This window comes from Pyrus communis, chromosome 4, assembly GCF_963583255.1.
Source record: "Pyrus communis chromosome 4, drPyrComm1.1, whole genome shotgun sequence".
NCBI classification, from domain to species: domain Eukaryota; kingdom Viridiplantae; phylum Streptophyta; class Magnoliopsida; order Rosales; family Rosaceae; genus Pyrus; species Pyrus communis.
The window spans coordinates 9,506,169-9,521,645 of NC_084806.1; the positions used below are offsets into that span (position 1 = coordinate 9,506,169).

General features: G+C 36.3%; 1 protein-coding gene across 2 annotated transcripts; it reads right to left on the reverse strand.

Annotated features, from left to right (window-relative positions):
• Positions 1 to 756: 756 nt before the first annotated feature.
• Positions 757 to 11,938, reverse strand: LOC137730803 (uncharacterized). Of its 2 annotated transcripts, XM_068469775.1 has the most exons (25): positions 11,587 to 11,938; positions 8,991 to 9,071; positions 8,756 to 8,855; positions 8,568 to 8,652; positions 8,443 to 8,492; positions 7,615 to 7,694; positions 7,423 to 7,482; positions 7,109 to 7,208; positions 6,903 to 6,980; positions 6,697 to 6,764; positions 6,502 to 6,570; positions 6,348 to 6,425; positions 6,178 to 6,273; positions 5,747 to 5,817; positions 5,510 to 5,587; positions 5,309 to 5,402; positions 4,684 to 4,782; positions 3,609 to 3,713; positions 3,228 to 3,445; positions 3,015 to 3,129; positions 2,310 to 2,441; positions 2,119 to 2,226; positions 1,939 to 2,048; positions 1,735 to 1,842; positions 757 to 1,648 (listed from the first exon to the last, which is right to left on the reverse strand). In XM_068469775.1, exons 1-25 carry the CDS (start codon positions 11,629 to 11,631, stop codon positions 1,120 to 1,122), a joined length of 2,757 nt encoding a protein of 918 aa, XP_068325876.1. In that variant the 5' UTR covers positions 11,632 to 11,938; the 3' UTR covers positions 757 to 1,119. The 2 variants fall into 2 exon arrangements, with proteins under 2 accessions (XP_068325876.1, XP_068325877.1); XM_068469776.1 differs by lacking the exon at positions 3,609 to 3,713.
• Positions 11,939 to 15,477: the final 3,539 nt, after the last annotated feature.

Here is a 15,477-nt window from a genome sequence, read left to right on the forward strand (position 1 = left end):
ACAACATCCTTAACTTCAGACCCATTCTGTTATTCTTTGGTGAAATTTAGAATAAAATTATTGATTCCATTTCTGAACAAGATTTATATACCAGTCTCATTCTTTCGATCACGGATGAAAATCGTGAATGATAACAATCTTCAGTTCTTGTCTTAAATTTCACCCGATTGTGCAAATGCGGATTAGGTCAATTAATTACGCAATGTACTTTGACTATACATCCAAGTTCTAATCTGCTCCTCTAAAGTAGAGTTATACAGATTATCGTCCCGTCAAAAACATCCATTCCAAGGAAATATTCATTCAGATAACCAAATTCTTATGATTCTACACTTACCATCTATTTATACCATCATTTGTATTATCTCTCTAATAGAGGTAGGATCCATCAACGCATGTGGGTCTCATCTTTATTAAAAAAAGTCCAAATAGATGATAAAAATAACATTTTTGAATTCGAAAACTTTTTTCTTGCAGGATAAAGCTACCAACAAACTAAAACATACAACACTTTCTTTGGGCTGGCATGTTATCAAGGCGGAAATCCTTCCAAAAGTTGCCTTGGATAATTAAACTCGAAATTAATTTACAGTGAGCTACAAAACGAAAATTTCGCTCCCTCACCCAAAACCCTACTACATTTTAAGGGAAAAAATGGCCTCTAAAAATCTCAAACTCACTCCCTCTCGATTACGACCAACCCACACCACACCCCTACCACAAAAGTACTTTTAGCATTTAAAAAAAAGAGGAACAAATTAAAGAAGGCACAAAACTTGGATATAGAGAATCAATGCTGATGAATGTTTTACAAAAAACCAAAGTACTTCAAAGCCCCAATAAGGCCAAGTGAAGAGTTGATGATAGTACCCCCACACTGGATGACTTCTTTTGTTGCCTTTTTTTCTTCCGCGTCGCAATGGCACTATACAGTATTCGCTCCTACCATTGTCGATGGAGGCCATAGACCAAATTCATCCTCTCTTTCTTCAATGTCGGTTCGCTTGCTCTCTTCCAAAGTATGTTCATCTGTGGGCTGGCACCGCTTTCTGGCACCAAGCAAGCATTCACAGTCTTCATAAAGAACACGCAGTAGTAACCCCATTGGCTAAATATAACTTACGAACCATTTACAGCCATTTCCGGTGAAGATTTCGGTGGTATCAACGGGCAGTCCTCTCCACCCAATTGTCTATTCTCCGAAGTGCCATGCAAGTGATCCGAGCAGCCCCTAGAACTAGTAGGCTCATTTTCCCTATTATCCGCATCATCTGAATTGCTGTTATCAGAACAGCTTTTAGAAACAGCATGCTCATCATTCTCTTGATTTTTCCCTTCACGTGAGTTGTTGACTCCGTCAGCTGTGCGGGTTGTATTGATGCTGCTTGCAATTTTCTTATTAGGTAGCACTGCCTGGCTTAGAGTTGTACACAAAGCAGCAAACACACTTTCTTTTGGCTTGGAATTTTTACCCAACCGTTGCCTCTTTGCTAGCTCGATATCCTTAGAAGCCAATTTCCGCTTCAACCTAAGGGACCCCATTGTTCCTTCATCTTCATCAGAAGGTTCAGGATGTTTCCTGAGCGGTGGCTTGTAGTCTTCGTCATCCTCATCATCATCATAATCTACCAGCCCGACAGACCTTGGACTACAATAATCAAGATGAACATATGGGCCATATAGCCAAATTCTGAAAATGCACTCTGATAAATCTACACTAGAACAGTGTAATACCTGGATGGTGGATAACTTGCAGCAACTCCATTGGATAAAACAGGTTGAGGTTGAGCCTGTACTTTTTGGGTATTTGGCATTGATGCAGATGCCGTATCTTCTTCATCACTGATTACCAAGTTCCATGTTCAGTGGCTATGGGTAACAAGATGGTGGGAAAAAGCAATGTCAATACACAATAAACGTCCAACACTAAAAACATACCTGTCCTCATTGAAATATTCTTCTTCTTCTTTCTCCAAAGCTCGCTCATCATTTCGTTTTCTAGGGTCTGACACATTAGCAGTGCCTTTGGTTCCAAAATGTTCTAGGCACTGCAAAGCACTTGTCAAATACAAAAGCTCTAAACTTAGGAGTGGAGAAAGTATAGAAGGAGCATAGTACCTGCTCATATTTTACTTTGAGGGAGAGAACAGACGCAAAATTCTCAAATCTGACCAACTGATCCCAGAAGGAATCAACCAAGTATTTAACCAAAGACTTCAAGTTTTCCTGGAAAAAGAAAATAAACAGATAAGATGATACCTTCAAGACGTACTTTAGCTCCAGATTCTAAGTCTAAAAGAGAGTGGCACCTTGCGGATGAACTCAAAAAGTTCTAAAACAGCCGAGTTCAGCAGGTTATATCGACTTCCATTACAAACAAATGCATCGACAATTGGCTTGAGAAGGTTGTTCTTAACAATATGATTTACCAGATGCTCATCCTGCAGAATCATGCATTACCCAATTGTTACATGAACAACTTAGCCCAAAAAGAAAAGAAAAAAAAAGCATACTTAACATATCAGAGCAGGTAGAGAGAGATAAAGAGAGAGAGAGAGAGACTATATGTACAACAGGGCACAAAGATAATAATAAACACTCTTATATGTACTGTGGAAGCTGAAAAAATTGTGCAGAACCAAGAACCTTTTTGAAATGTAACATTCTTTTTATCCAGAATCCCTACAACCATCATACTGATAAGAAATTTTCATATGAGTCCACTATGCTCAAATCAGAACAATATATGTCATTACAATGCATTGACTTCTAGTCTTGCATGGCAATTCGCTCATCTTAGCTTCACTATTGTTGAAGCACAAGACATAATGTAATTTACATTTACATGCAAATTTTTTTCGAAGTTTCGGCTATAGATAATGGGTCCAAGACAACAATAATGATCACCCTCCCGATCATTTCAGTCTATTTGAAATTTTAGCTGAGCTGAAGGACAAATAGAACCTTTTAAACAACTTTTTGCAGAACTTTTTTAGCAATCAACATAAACTCACATGACGTGAAAGAATAGTGCGAACAAATCGAACTGCAGCAACAACTAGATACTTTTCCCTTCTTTTTGTAACCAACAAAACTTTATCCATCACATTATTAAGCAGAAAGTTGCACCTACAAATAAAATAAAAAAAAGCCAAACATTCCAATGTCAAAGGTCAGCAGCAGCAAAATCCATTTATGAAAATTGTATATAGGATCCAAAATATTACTTTATTCTGAATGGATGGTGAAGTACACAAAAGCAAAGCAATTCACATATATTTGATATTATTTCAGGCTTCGCAACACTCTGACTTTCAACTCTTCCACCAGAGATGGAAGATCTATCGGTTGATTGACCATTGCCTTCCAAAGGACATGACGCTGTTATAACATCAATCAACTGCCCCAGATGCTTCTCATAGAATATCTCGATAATTGCATCTCTCTGTAGCAAATCAAACAAGATAAAAGACTCAATAACCAAGTTGTGTAGTACCAGTATGAAAATGAGGCATTTGAATTTTTTTTTTTTTTTTTTCCTTACATGCAAGTTTTACCGACATGATTTTCCAACAATTCAGCAGAAACATAATAAACTACAAACCAACATTCAAATTGTTACACCCGCAGAAATAAACCGTATTGCAAACTCCATGCAAGGCTTTATGTATGAAACTTCTGAATTTGTAATAATCCAAAAAATTCATCATATTCTACATGAAAGAACAATCCAAAGAATTATGAGATGGACTAGAACAAAACTGGTCATGAAAAGTAACTTGAATAAAAAAAGGTGAAAAATCATTAAAATGAAAAGGAAAAAGCAATGACCTGGCCCAAGTTAACGATAAAAAAGCAATCAAACAAATGAAATCTACAATTAACCATAACCCTAGAAGCATCGAATGAATTACTCCACTTATGATGATACTAGAAAGAGGCTCAAGGCAAACGGAGTAAAGGAAGACCTAGGAAGACTTTGAAAGAGGCTTTAAGAAAAGACATGGAGTACTTGGAGCTAACAGAAAACATGGCGCAAAACCAAGCGCAGTGGCGTTCTAACTTCTAGAATTCATACAGCCAAACGCACTTAGGGGGCTAAGGCTTTGTTGTTCTTAATGAAGATCCTAGTACAGGTAATCTCCAATATGATGGCTCAATAGCCTAAGGCATAAAGCCCCTCGTTATTCTTCTGATATCATCCATAAGTATTAAAATTATGTGCATAATATGCAAGGAAGATTAGTATTTAAGAGCTAATGAATATAAAAAAAAGCTCATAATGAAAGCTCCTAAAAGAGAAAAGAAGGCAATTAATATCCTAGAAATGGTGTCAACATGAGCACTAACAACTTCTGAAGTAAATATTACATGTACGTATTTGAACACAAGTACAAAGAGAGATGCGTAAAAATTTACATACATACGTACATATATGTTATGCCCCTCTAACCTAAGTGGACCTACTGGTGAAGTTACTGGTGTAGTGCCGGTGGTACATAACTGTGAGAGCAGTTGCAGTTCAAGAATGAAAAATAGTATATATACTATTACTATTGGACAAGAGAGGAGAAGAAAGATGATATCCACAAAAATATTTTAAATTTAAGGGAAACTATAGCTGAGTTACACGAAGATTGACAGTAATAATTCATTTAGCGAACAAATATCTAAAGTAGATACCTGAGCTCCTGACAAAGTGTAAGAATCTAGTAGACTACGAAGAATTTCAAGAAACTGGCAATGCATGTCCTCTCCGAAATCTGTAATCATTCCTTTAACCTGTAAGGAGACAATTAAATATTAAAATTGACAGAGAGAATCTAAACGCTTGCATCAGAATTTAAAATTTTCAAGTGACTGGGACTAGTGTTGTCAACTAAACAGGAAGCAGCCAAAGAGCGTCAATGTCTTTTCCACACCAGATGCTTAAATGCAGACATCAGATTGTACATATTATGAGTGTGGGAAGACAACTAGACTCCTTTTAGATACACTTGCTATGTCTGTTTCACCTGACATCAGTTCTAAATTTTAATACAAATATAGGCAATCCCCAAAGCAATCACAAGTATAACCTGTTGCTTGCCTAATTAGGTGGTTTTCTCCTTCTGTTATCAAGCATAAACACACATATTGTAGTTGATTATAATTTTCGCCTCACAGGCCATAATCAGGTCATCCATACGACATTGAAATTGAATAATTCGCTATAAGATTTCTTTGAAGCTCAACTAACACAGGTGAAGGTGATTTCCAGGTGCACATGTCCATTCAAGGACAAACAATAATTTGGAAAAGTGCATACCAAGAGTCCTAAAAGTGGAGTTCCTTCCTGACGAACAACATATGAACGCAGAAGGTTTGGATCCTGATTCATGAAAAGATTGAGGATATCTGTCCTGCATCCATTATAATCACCAATTGTTAGGATTATGACACAAGGGAAAAAACTGAGTGAGAAGCAGCAAACTAAATACAGAAGACAGATTCATAAACGTCTGATTACCCGGTTAATACAAGCTTTTTGTCTTGACTCTGCAACGCATCAGTTACAATGTCAAAGATTCCTTCATTCATGAGATCCCTACAGATATTCAGCATTTCACACTTTAAAACAAAGACATCTTAAAAGAAAATATTTTTGGCTAACCACCATAATGTAAGCAACCAAAATTTAAAAAGGCAACAGAAAGTTACAAAACATAATAGTGGGTAAAGAAATGTAACTTCAGGATTTTTTTACCTAAATAGCCGAAGCTGCTGGACCATCTGCAGGCTTTTGCTTAAACTACAAAACTCGTGCAAGAAATATACCTACAATGCAAAGGGAAGTATAAGCACAATCAATTCTGAGTGACGTCCTTAAAACTAACCAGAGAAATGCAGCCACACATTCTAAGGTCATTATTATTACCATGGTCATACTAAAATGCGGTCAAGTTACAGGTGCCAACATTAAGAAAATAACCACATAAGACTTTTTACCAATGTTAGAAACATTAATAAGTATTTCTAAATAAATTGGAGGGAAAAGAAAATCAAAAGAGAGAAATTACACGATCCAAAAATCTAATTACATATTCAAGAAATCTCCCTTTGGAGACTGCAGTGCACCAATATCATGCCTCAGAAGTCAGAAATACAATGAAAGAGCGCTTAAGGAAATCAAATTACCAAGTTCTTTTTAGATTCTGCGGAGGTGGATGGTGACCGTAGCCTAGCAAACAATTCTTGAATAAAGGTACTGTCATCCTTTAGCAAAGAAACAACCTACAACAAATAAAAATTAGAATTAATATAACATAAAGCCAACATGTTTTAAAGAATGACTTATAAAATCTTACGATAGCGTTGTTTGCATGAATAATGGAATTGAGATTTGCAACTGTGGCCTCATCCAATACTCTAGCCAAAACAACATCCTGAAAGTAGTAGAAAGTAAGAATTGCAACTAAAGAAGTAGGAAAAACAAAAAGGTTAAACAGAAAACAGGCAAACCTTTATATATCCAACTTTATACGTCTGGTGTATCTTTGACAACACCATAGCATCTTTAATCGGTATGGCCTGTGCAAAATGAAATTATCAACCCAGATTCACAGAGAAGAAAAAAACCAACTCCCATATAAATTAAGATGCTATCCAACATCCCTAGTCCTTAGCCCCAAATCCCAATAGAATAAAAATTATTACCTCCTTAAAAACAACATGTTCTTTCAAAAAGTTACGATGGTGTTGGACATTAGGTACTTCAGGGTCATCTGCAAACCAAAATTCAACATCAATATCAACATAGTACTGAATCAATGAATTAAGAATCAAATTACCAGGCTACAACTAAATCAAATTCTGAGAACAGAAGGTTATATGAAAGAACACAAACCAATTACAGAACTCACACTCAAGGGAACCGATGATATCCATGATTAAATCATCACCGAATATTTTCTCAAAGATCTGAGGACTATTCAGGAGAACTGCAGGTATTAAACAACATAGCACTCAATATTAAAAAGATAGACATGCTTTGACCAAAAAATAAAGAAGATAGACATGCATTTATTTGGCAGATTCTGAGGGTGAAATACCAAAAAGGAATACTTACTGATCCCCCTTACTATTTTGTATATCATGTGAAGACCGTCAACATTTTTCAAGTCTTCACAGATTCTAAATAGGCCCATGAGCTTCTGAAAAAACTCTTGCTGCGTTAAGATTAAAGACTCGTTAGGAAAAAGCAATATAGTATATATGTGAACCAAAATGGTGTTGAAGGTTAAAGTAATAACAACTTTTATGATTAGGATAACATGTTTCGACCTACTTCAGCAATTGGATTTTTTTTATAAAAATGAGAGAACAATCCAAATAATCCACTGCACATTTCTTCAGAGATTCACAAGGTTATACATAGCTTACATCAGTCAATATTAATTCTGTCAATCGCATCTGGTCAGCAATGCCACTCTCAGCAACAGTCTGCAAGACAAAATCCACACGATTGCCATCACTTTGCAAGTTTGATAAAAAAAAAATCTCAAAAATTAAATGAAAAATGTGAAATGCAAGAAAGATAAAATTAACATATGAGATACAAAAGAACCAAACCACCTTAAGGATTAAAGGAAGCGTGGATAGCTCAACCGTAGGGAGCTCCCTCAACTCACTGTTTGCATTGTGAAATGTCTCATCTACATATATTGAAAAAGATCAACAATTCATGTCACTGACTTTCAAATAGAAAAAAAATTTAAGAAAATACAAGCAAAATGTAACCAATAATAAATGACAAAAAATTGAATATAGAAACCATGAGGGTGGGTCCCTACATATATTTTCCTCATTTTCTTCAAGATGCTTCAAGCTTTCCGTGTATACATGGACATTATTTAAATTACCCAAATTTCATTTTTATTCATATTACTTGAAACAATTTCACTCTTTCTCATACAACAGATATAAACACTGTAATCATAGATAAGAAAAGCCATATTGTTATCAAAACACTCTTCACACAGAAAAGTGGAAATCTTCATTGAACAAATGCTCTTTTGACTTAACCCAGAATGGCCAGAAATTGATGGACAAATTCTTTCTTCAGGCATTTAGGTACCTTTAACAGCTTTATCGTGAATTCCTGTGTTAAATATCTTGTTTTCACAAGCAGATTTGTAGTCTTATAATGTAGAGATTGCATGAAACTTTGTAGGGTTCCACTTCCAAAAATAAGCAATTCTTATTACACTAGTAAATTTTCTGAAATTAATGCTTCATGGCAGATAAATCTTTCATCAAGGAAAATATTTGCATGCACTTTTAATTGAAAAATAGAGAGAAAACACAATAAGGGTTCACTAAGAAGAGGGTTACAGCAGTCGGATATCTAAAATGCAAAGAACAGAGAGGGAGTACATTTTGAATCATATTGCAAATACTTACTGTTAAGAGAATTAAAATGTATATTCCTTTGCACGCTGCATATGTGGTCCCTGAATAGATCAAACAAAATAATTAGTAACAACCATGTTATCAGGAACAACAAAGGACAAAAATTAGGTAGTTACCATATGTAAGAGCAGCCTGTAGGCTCCTGAAAGCTGAGAGCTAATTCAGTAGAATATTCTGGATCCCTCCATGAGATAATTGTATCTTGACAAGAAATGACCCAAACACCACAATTTAGTCTCAATCCTAGCCACACGAGAATACATATAATAGCAAAGCAATCCTATGTCACTTAAACTTAAAATACCTTCTTGCTTTCTGTAAATGTCATCCGAGCTGATTCGATGCAGAAGTAATGTCTCATTGTCTTCTTCATCAAAAACAAACAAACCCAGCTCTTCTGAACGCTGTTTTACCACAGTTGCATTCAATAAAGTGCAGGGCAATTTTAGAAATCATTTCTAAGAAAATTTGACTCCAAACAACTAATTTCTCAAAAATTTACTCTCTATCACATTAACAAATCAATGAGATTAACAAACCTCCATGTAGTCAACTGTGACATGACCAGTTCCCTGATCATCCCATTTTCCATCCTCACTCAGACGGTAAACCTTTACACGCTGAGATAAAAGAAAAATTAGACCAACAACTTCAACTACATGATATATACCAACATCATTAATTAAATTTTAAACTACAAGATGGCCACGAAGCAGATAGATATTTTTTAAATCTTAAAAGTTATGGATGTTAACTTTCTTCGATACCAATATTAGAAGGGAAGAGGCATGGTTTCATAATTGTAAACGCAATTTAATAGGAAAAGAAAAGGAAAAAACAGGTAGTAGACTATTATGGCAAGCAAAGATGTGAGTAAAGTAACATGTTCACATTAAACATCAGAGATCCTCGTAACAAGTGAACACATTGATCAAGACATAATAAATTATCACAGACATTAACATAGCAAATCGTGCAAATAAGCTACACAAGCAACGTAATATACCATAAGGCTCTATGACACCGCGTTGAACACAAAATCTCTCTGCTCACATTTGTTATTCTTCATTAGGGAAAAAAAAAAAAAAAAACAACACTAAAAATAATAGCTTTGTCTCGATATTAAACCAGCACATACTAGTTCTCTAATGGAAATATCGTGTTTATATAGTGCAAGCATTATGGACCATCTCTGAAATTGATAGGTAAAGAAAAACTCTCCTAACATCAAATCAATTATCAAGACGGTCTTATTATCAGATTAACACTGACAGAAACAGTATAACGCAGGAGCTATATGATTGGTAGAATAAACTACATGTCAGACACACCTACATGACACTAGCATTCCATAAATACATCATGTGGCGTGTCAACATTTTCTCTCCACCCACAACTTCACCAAAAAGGCTGTACAAGAATTTTACACTATGATGATTTTCCAGAATGACCACAATGACAATGAAGACAATGAGCATATAGCAGCACTTAGCACAGTAAAGGTATTTACTGTCTTAGGAGGATCATTTTCTATATTTTGATTGTTAGATTTGAAATTTATAAGATGTAGTTTTTCATGAAGTTATTTGCATACTTTAATGAAATTGGTTGCCATCTAAGTTTAGATTTATATGCATCATGCTATGTCCTGTCATAAATTTTTTAAAGATTTTCCAAGAAAACATGCCCATATTGTGTTGGTTCTTGGCACATACATAAGCAAAAGTCTAAATGCAATACCATAAAGAGATAATTACCAAAGTCAAGAGTTTGTATGCATGTGCAAAATTCTAAAGCTTGTGAACACATCAAAATAAAAAAATAAAAAATAAAAATTGAGGGTAGAGCAGATAAAAAATAAAGTTCGAGGATAAGGTAGAAAAGTTACCATAAACTTCAAATCGAAGATCCAACTTTCCATTTTTCTTAACATGATAAATAGGGTTAGGTTAAGGCATTAAATTTCAACAGCATCGCAATAGTGTCACATTCAATGCAATTGTCTAAGATTAGGAAAATGCTAGGGAGAGCACATTTAATCACGTCATTTTACATCATTCAACTAAAAAAAAAACTTAATTACGGGAATTATAATGGTCCAAAAGAAACTAATCTAGCACAATGAAATAGATAATGTCGTGGTCACCAAATAAAAAGAACATAACAAACGTCATAGAAAGGTTGTAAAATCACTCGTCAGCAACCTGTCGCCGTATGAGGAAATTTTCTAAGGAAGAACAATACTTCAGCAAAAACAAAAGGACAACAATCCTCCAAAATCTGCTGTTGTCAATATGGAGACAACAGCAAAATTCAAAACACCACCACCAAATTAAACTCGGTGCACACCTTGCAAGGTCCGGAACATAACTAGCTTAGGAATATAAACTTCTGCATGGAGCTCAAACAAACTGTGTACAACATAAGATTTCAAATGCAACGCTCACACCATGGAGACTCCAAGCTTAAACAATTAAACTGCTTCCAGTGACAAATAAATTAACTCATCCTCCTCCAACTTATAAAAAAGTAGTATCCAACATGGAGACTCCTAGCTTTAACAACTCCCGACTAAAAAGATAAATTCTACCACACCTTCAACCCAAAGCAGTACCTTGTTGCACACTAACAACATAGCTTTCCTCAAATGATCAAAAGATATTTATGCTAATTTACCCCGCACCGCCCAAACAGTAGTTATTCGCCTTTGCAGTGAAGAACAGTGTCCTTAGTATTAATAGAATTGAAACAAATTATGCTAAGAAAGTAAGCCTGTTTACTCTCTTGTTAAAAGGTGTCACACACAGTGCAACAGCTCTTAGAGCTCCAACCAGCTAATTCGATAGGCACGACACTTTAAAAACCACAAAGAACACAAGCAATATTTAATTTTACACCGAAACCCTAACAGAATAGAAATCGAGATGCTAACATTCCCAAATGAATATAGCCAGTCCGCCCCAAATGAAATTGAAGCCAACAAAATTACGCAGAAAGCAACCCAAAATATACAATTGGGAGTGAATAAAATCAAGCTCAAACTTCAAAAATCGCAAATAACAAAGAAACCACTACTCACTGCGATTCTAGGTCAAAGCATCGAGCTTCCTAATATTACAGAAAAAGCGAACTCACCTGCATCGAATTGGAATTGACCGGCGCTTTATCTGGCGCGCCCATCGTAGCTCCTCAGTCTGCGATTCGAATTCGGAGCTAAAATTGAGTATTTGGATTGGAGACCGTATAGAACAGGATGACTGGATAAAAAAAATGTTAAATTAGGGTTTTGAGGGCGGGGAAAAAAGATTGGGGGATAGAAGGAGGTGATTAGGTTCCCGGTGATCAGTAGAAAACCCTAACCGCCATTAACGCAGCAGTGTGAACCTCCAAATTTTCTCGCACTCTCTCTCTCCAGCGCTCACTCCCTCTCTCTCTCTCTCTCTCTCTCTCCGCTTTTTATTCTTTTCTGCGCAAGTGTCTGAGAGCCCCGAGCTCCCCCTTCGATAAGAGAAGAAAAGTGGGAATACAATTACGCATGTTGTTTGTGGTCTCCCCGTTATGCCCCTGGATTCCGAGTGAAATTACGGGGGAGACATTGACCTCAGAGTCCTATATTTTCCACGCGCTTTCTTTTCGCGATGGTATCACGAGGGAGTTGGTACTTGGTACACGTGTTGCTCTGCCCTCAAATGCGGGTCCCTTACCTGCCTGTTGCCGAAGCATGCAAGCGTTCGCTTGTGATTGGTTGATGAGTTATGCGACACGTGGATTTCTGGGAAAGTAGCTGTGACGGGACGCGATAACTCCATCCGGTCGCCGAAGGACAGCCGTGCAGGATGCAGCAAACTCTGTGCAACCAATGATGTAGGATTAGTCTATTATGCTTCGGAAATCTAAAATCTAGTTGACATTTGACGTGGCTTTGTTAATTGAAGCAATGATTGAACGGTTGGGTTGGGAAAATGAGTGAACCTAGAGTTTGCAATATTCAGAAATATTTCTTTATAATTTTTACAACAAATGAACTAAAAAAGTTTTTTCTTTTTTTTTTTTTTTTTTTGTTCGAAGTGTGATTGTATAAATTCTATTAGAATTCTATAATGTATTTAAATAGATTTTTAGTTGTTATTTTATTTCTTGGAGTGTAATTAAATGTGGCAAATTAACTCGGTGAGTTATTTATGTTGTACTAATTAAGACCCATTTAATTTAATATCACCACATATTATGGATGTGACAGTCCGTCCCGAATCATTTGTACCATAGGTGTGAAATAGCGATTTTACCCCTGGACGTTAATTTGCGTTGTAGGATGTTTGGTTTGGTTTGTTTTTGGTTGGTGGGCTGTCATCTGGACCCCACACACACACTCGTGACTTTCTTCTCTCCCTTTTCTCTCAAACTTTCTTCCATTTTTCTTCCTCACTGTACGAACGAACTTCAAACTAACTTTCCACGCATGGATCGAAGGTTTGAAGGTTAGTTTTGGACTCCTTGCAAGCCCAGGAACTCATCCATACCATTTTTAGGACATGAGACATTCAAGAACCCGAAAACCCAGTTTCGGTGCACTGTTCAAGCACACGTGATCGTGAGGTTTTTAGAAGTTTTTAAGGTTCTAGGAAGCTTTAGGACGTCTTCACGAAGCTTGGGGAGTAATTTTGAAGTGTTTTGGATGTCGGGAAGCTCGAGTTCGTCAAGTTGCAGGTTTGGCTGGATTATCGAGGTTTCTCCGACGAGATTCCGTTGGTTTTAGGTCCCCCAAAGTGGTAAGGTTTTATTCTACTCGTTGTAAGCTTCATTTTGGTACAAATTTCATGAAACTTGGTTGAGAAATGAAGAAGATATTAAGGTTTGAAGTTTTTCCCAGTTTTCAGCGAAATTCGAATTGCAGACGGTGGCGCTGACGACGGCGGACGGCGGCGACTAGTGAGTCTCACCGAAGAAGGAGGAGAATATTCCGTCAGAGTTAACGGAATATTCTAACGACGTCAGGTAACGGGCGTTAACGTCTGTTAAGGTTTTAACGAAATATTCCCTAGCGCCGTTAGGGTTTTGCATGCGTGCCAGGCATGTGCCAGCACGTGGCAACGCATGGGAGGTCGAAAAATTATTTTAAAAATATAGGGATGTTTGTGAGGTTGAGTAAAGCTTGTTGGTATATTTAAACACCCCATTTGAGCAATGTATAAGAAGTTATTACCTAAGGTTGGTTATGTGCATTAATTTGACGTTTTTATAGTTGTTTCGCATATAGGTGAGGACTATCTGGAGGACGAGCACAACCACAAGAGGCTCGGGGTTTACGATCCTTCTACGTATCAGTGAGTGGGCTTCTGTTTTCAATATATATATATATATATATATATATATATATATATATATTGATTGGTATCTTTCCAGAAACTACGTTTTAATGGTTTTATAATTGAAATGCCATGTCGAATATCGTCGTTATTATTATTGTGATTGTGTTGGTTATGCTTTGGTGCCACAGACGCTCAGGTAAGTCAAGTGAGTACGTTGTTAGTGATAGATGTGGTGTTGATGAGATTGAGTTATAGCTTATATTCCTGCACCTCAATGATTGTGCTCCGCCAGAGTAGGGCCTAGCCTTCACGTGATCATTCACCTCCCACACCGTACGCTCACCTTGGATCCAAGGCAGGTGCCAGCCTATCATACAAACCTCTATATGTGGTTTCGACTCGTAGGTGACCCGCGATACATCGCACAACCTTCACGTGATCGTAGCACTGAGCGTATTTATATACACCAACCTGTCGTACAAACCACTATAGGTGGTTTCGACTCGTGTGCAGAATAGTGGTTAAGGAGTTATAGTTTCAGCCGTATAAGTCACTTTAGGTGACTCCGGCTGACGTACTGATATTACTGGCATATTATGATATGTTTTATCTCACCTGCTTGATGTTTATACTATTTGTTTGGATATTCTGACACGGCATATTTTGGCATGGCATATTTAAGCTTTATCATTTTTAGTATGATTTGATATACGAGTACGTATAATATTTTCTGGAAAGTATACGGGTTTTACAGAGAGGGGTTATTACTTGATATTGAAATGGTTTGAAAAACAAAGCTTTGTTTTTGCTCATTCACGTTTTCTGTTTTGCGCCCCTCCAGGTTTTAGGTAGCGAGAACGTGGTTGACGAAAGAGGCATCGAGGCATTTCTGACAGAGCACCCTCCATGTAGGATTTTCTAGTTCACTTGTGTAGTGTTTGTCTATTCTGGACTACACTTAGGATACTTGAACTTTTACTTTGCCTTTTTCCTTCTATGTTTGTCACTCACTGATCTTTTTATTATAAATTATCTTGTCGACTTTATTTTTCTCGTATTTTCTCTCTATTACTTCCGCATTTCACACTTGGCTACGTCACCTCACATGACGGCCAGCACACCATAATTTTTGGATCAGGGTGTGTCAATGGAAACATTTATCAATGGGCAAAGCTCTCTTGGTACATAGTTTCAAGGTCAACTATGTTCTTTTTATCCTTACAACATCTCCACCAATTGATGAAAGACAAGGGTAAGAGCATCTAAGTTGTTTGCTATTCACTTTGATTAATACTTTCCCTTGTGCATAGTTGAAAAGGGCAAGAGCAAGGGTAACGCTATTCACAAATGTTTTTATTTTTTTATGCTTTGAAAATAAAATGATTGTTTAATTCTAATAAATTATTTCAAAAATGAGACAAAAGCATAGCATTACAACAATAATTAACTTTAAAAATAAAACAAAAAAACTCCCTTAATAATATAACCAGCTAAGAGATTGAAACAATCGTATTCTTAATGGCATTCAAGCTAGAAGATTGTAGTAAAAATGAATATTGAGTTTGTGATGCAGAAGTGAAGAAGATAATTGGGTATTTATATAACAACAATATAAAAAAATGTATTCTTATTCTTAATTTTTTTTTTTTTTTCATTTTCTTGATTTTTTTTCTAATTTTTAAAAATATTTGAATGTTGGATTAATTGTTGGCCATTG

Excerpts from the sequence above, each read along its gene's own strand:
- LOC137730803 (XM_068469775.1), bottom strand. The coding sequence starts at position 11,631 with ATGGGCGCGCCAGATAAAGCGCCGGTCAATTCCAATTCGATGCAG. Across the intron at positions 6,274-6,347 it reads TTCATGCAAACAACGCTATC|GTTGTTTCTTTGCTAAAGGA; the intron begins GTAAGATTTTAT and ends TATTTGTTGTAG. Across the intron at positions 1,843-1,938 it reads GAATATTTCAATGAGGACAG|TGATGAAGAAGATACGGCAT; the intron begins GTATGTTTTTAG and ends CTTGGTAATCAG.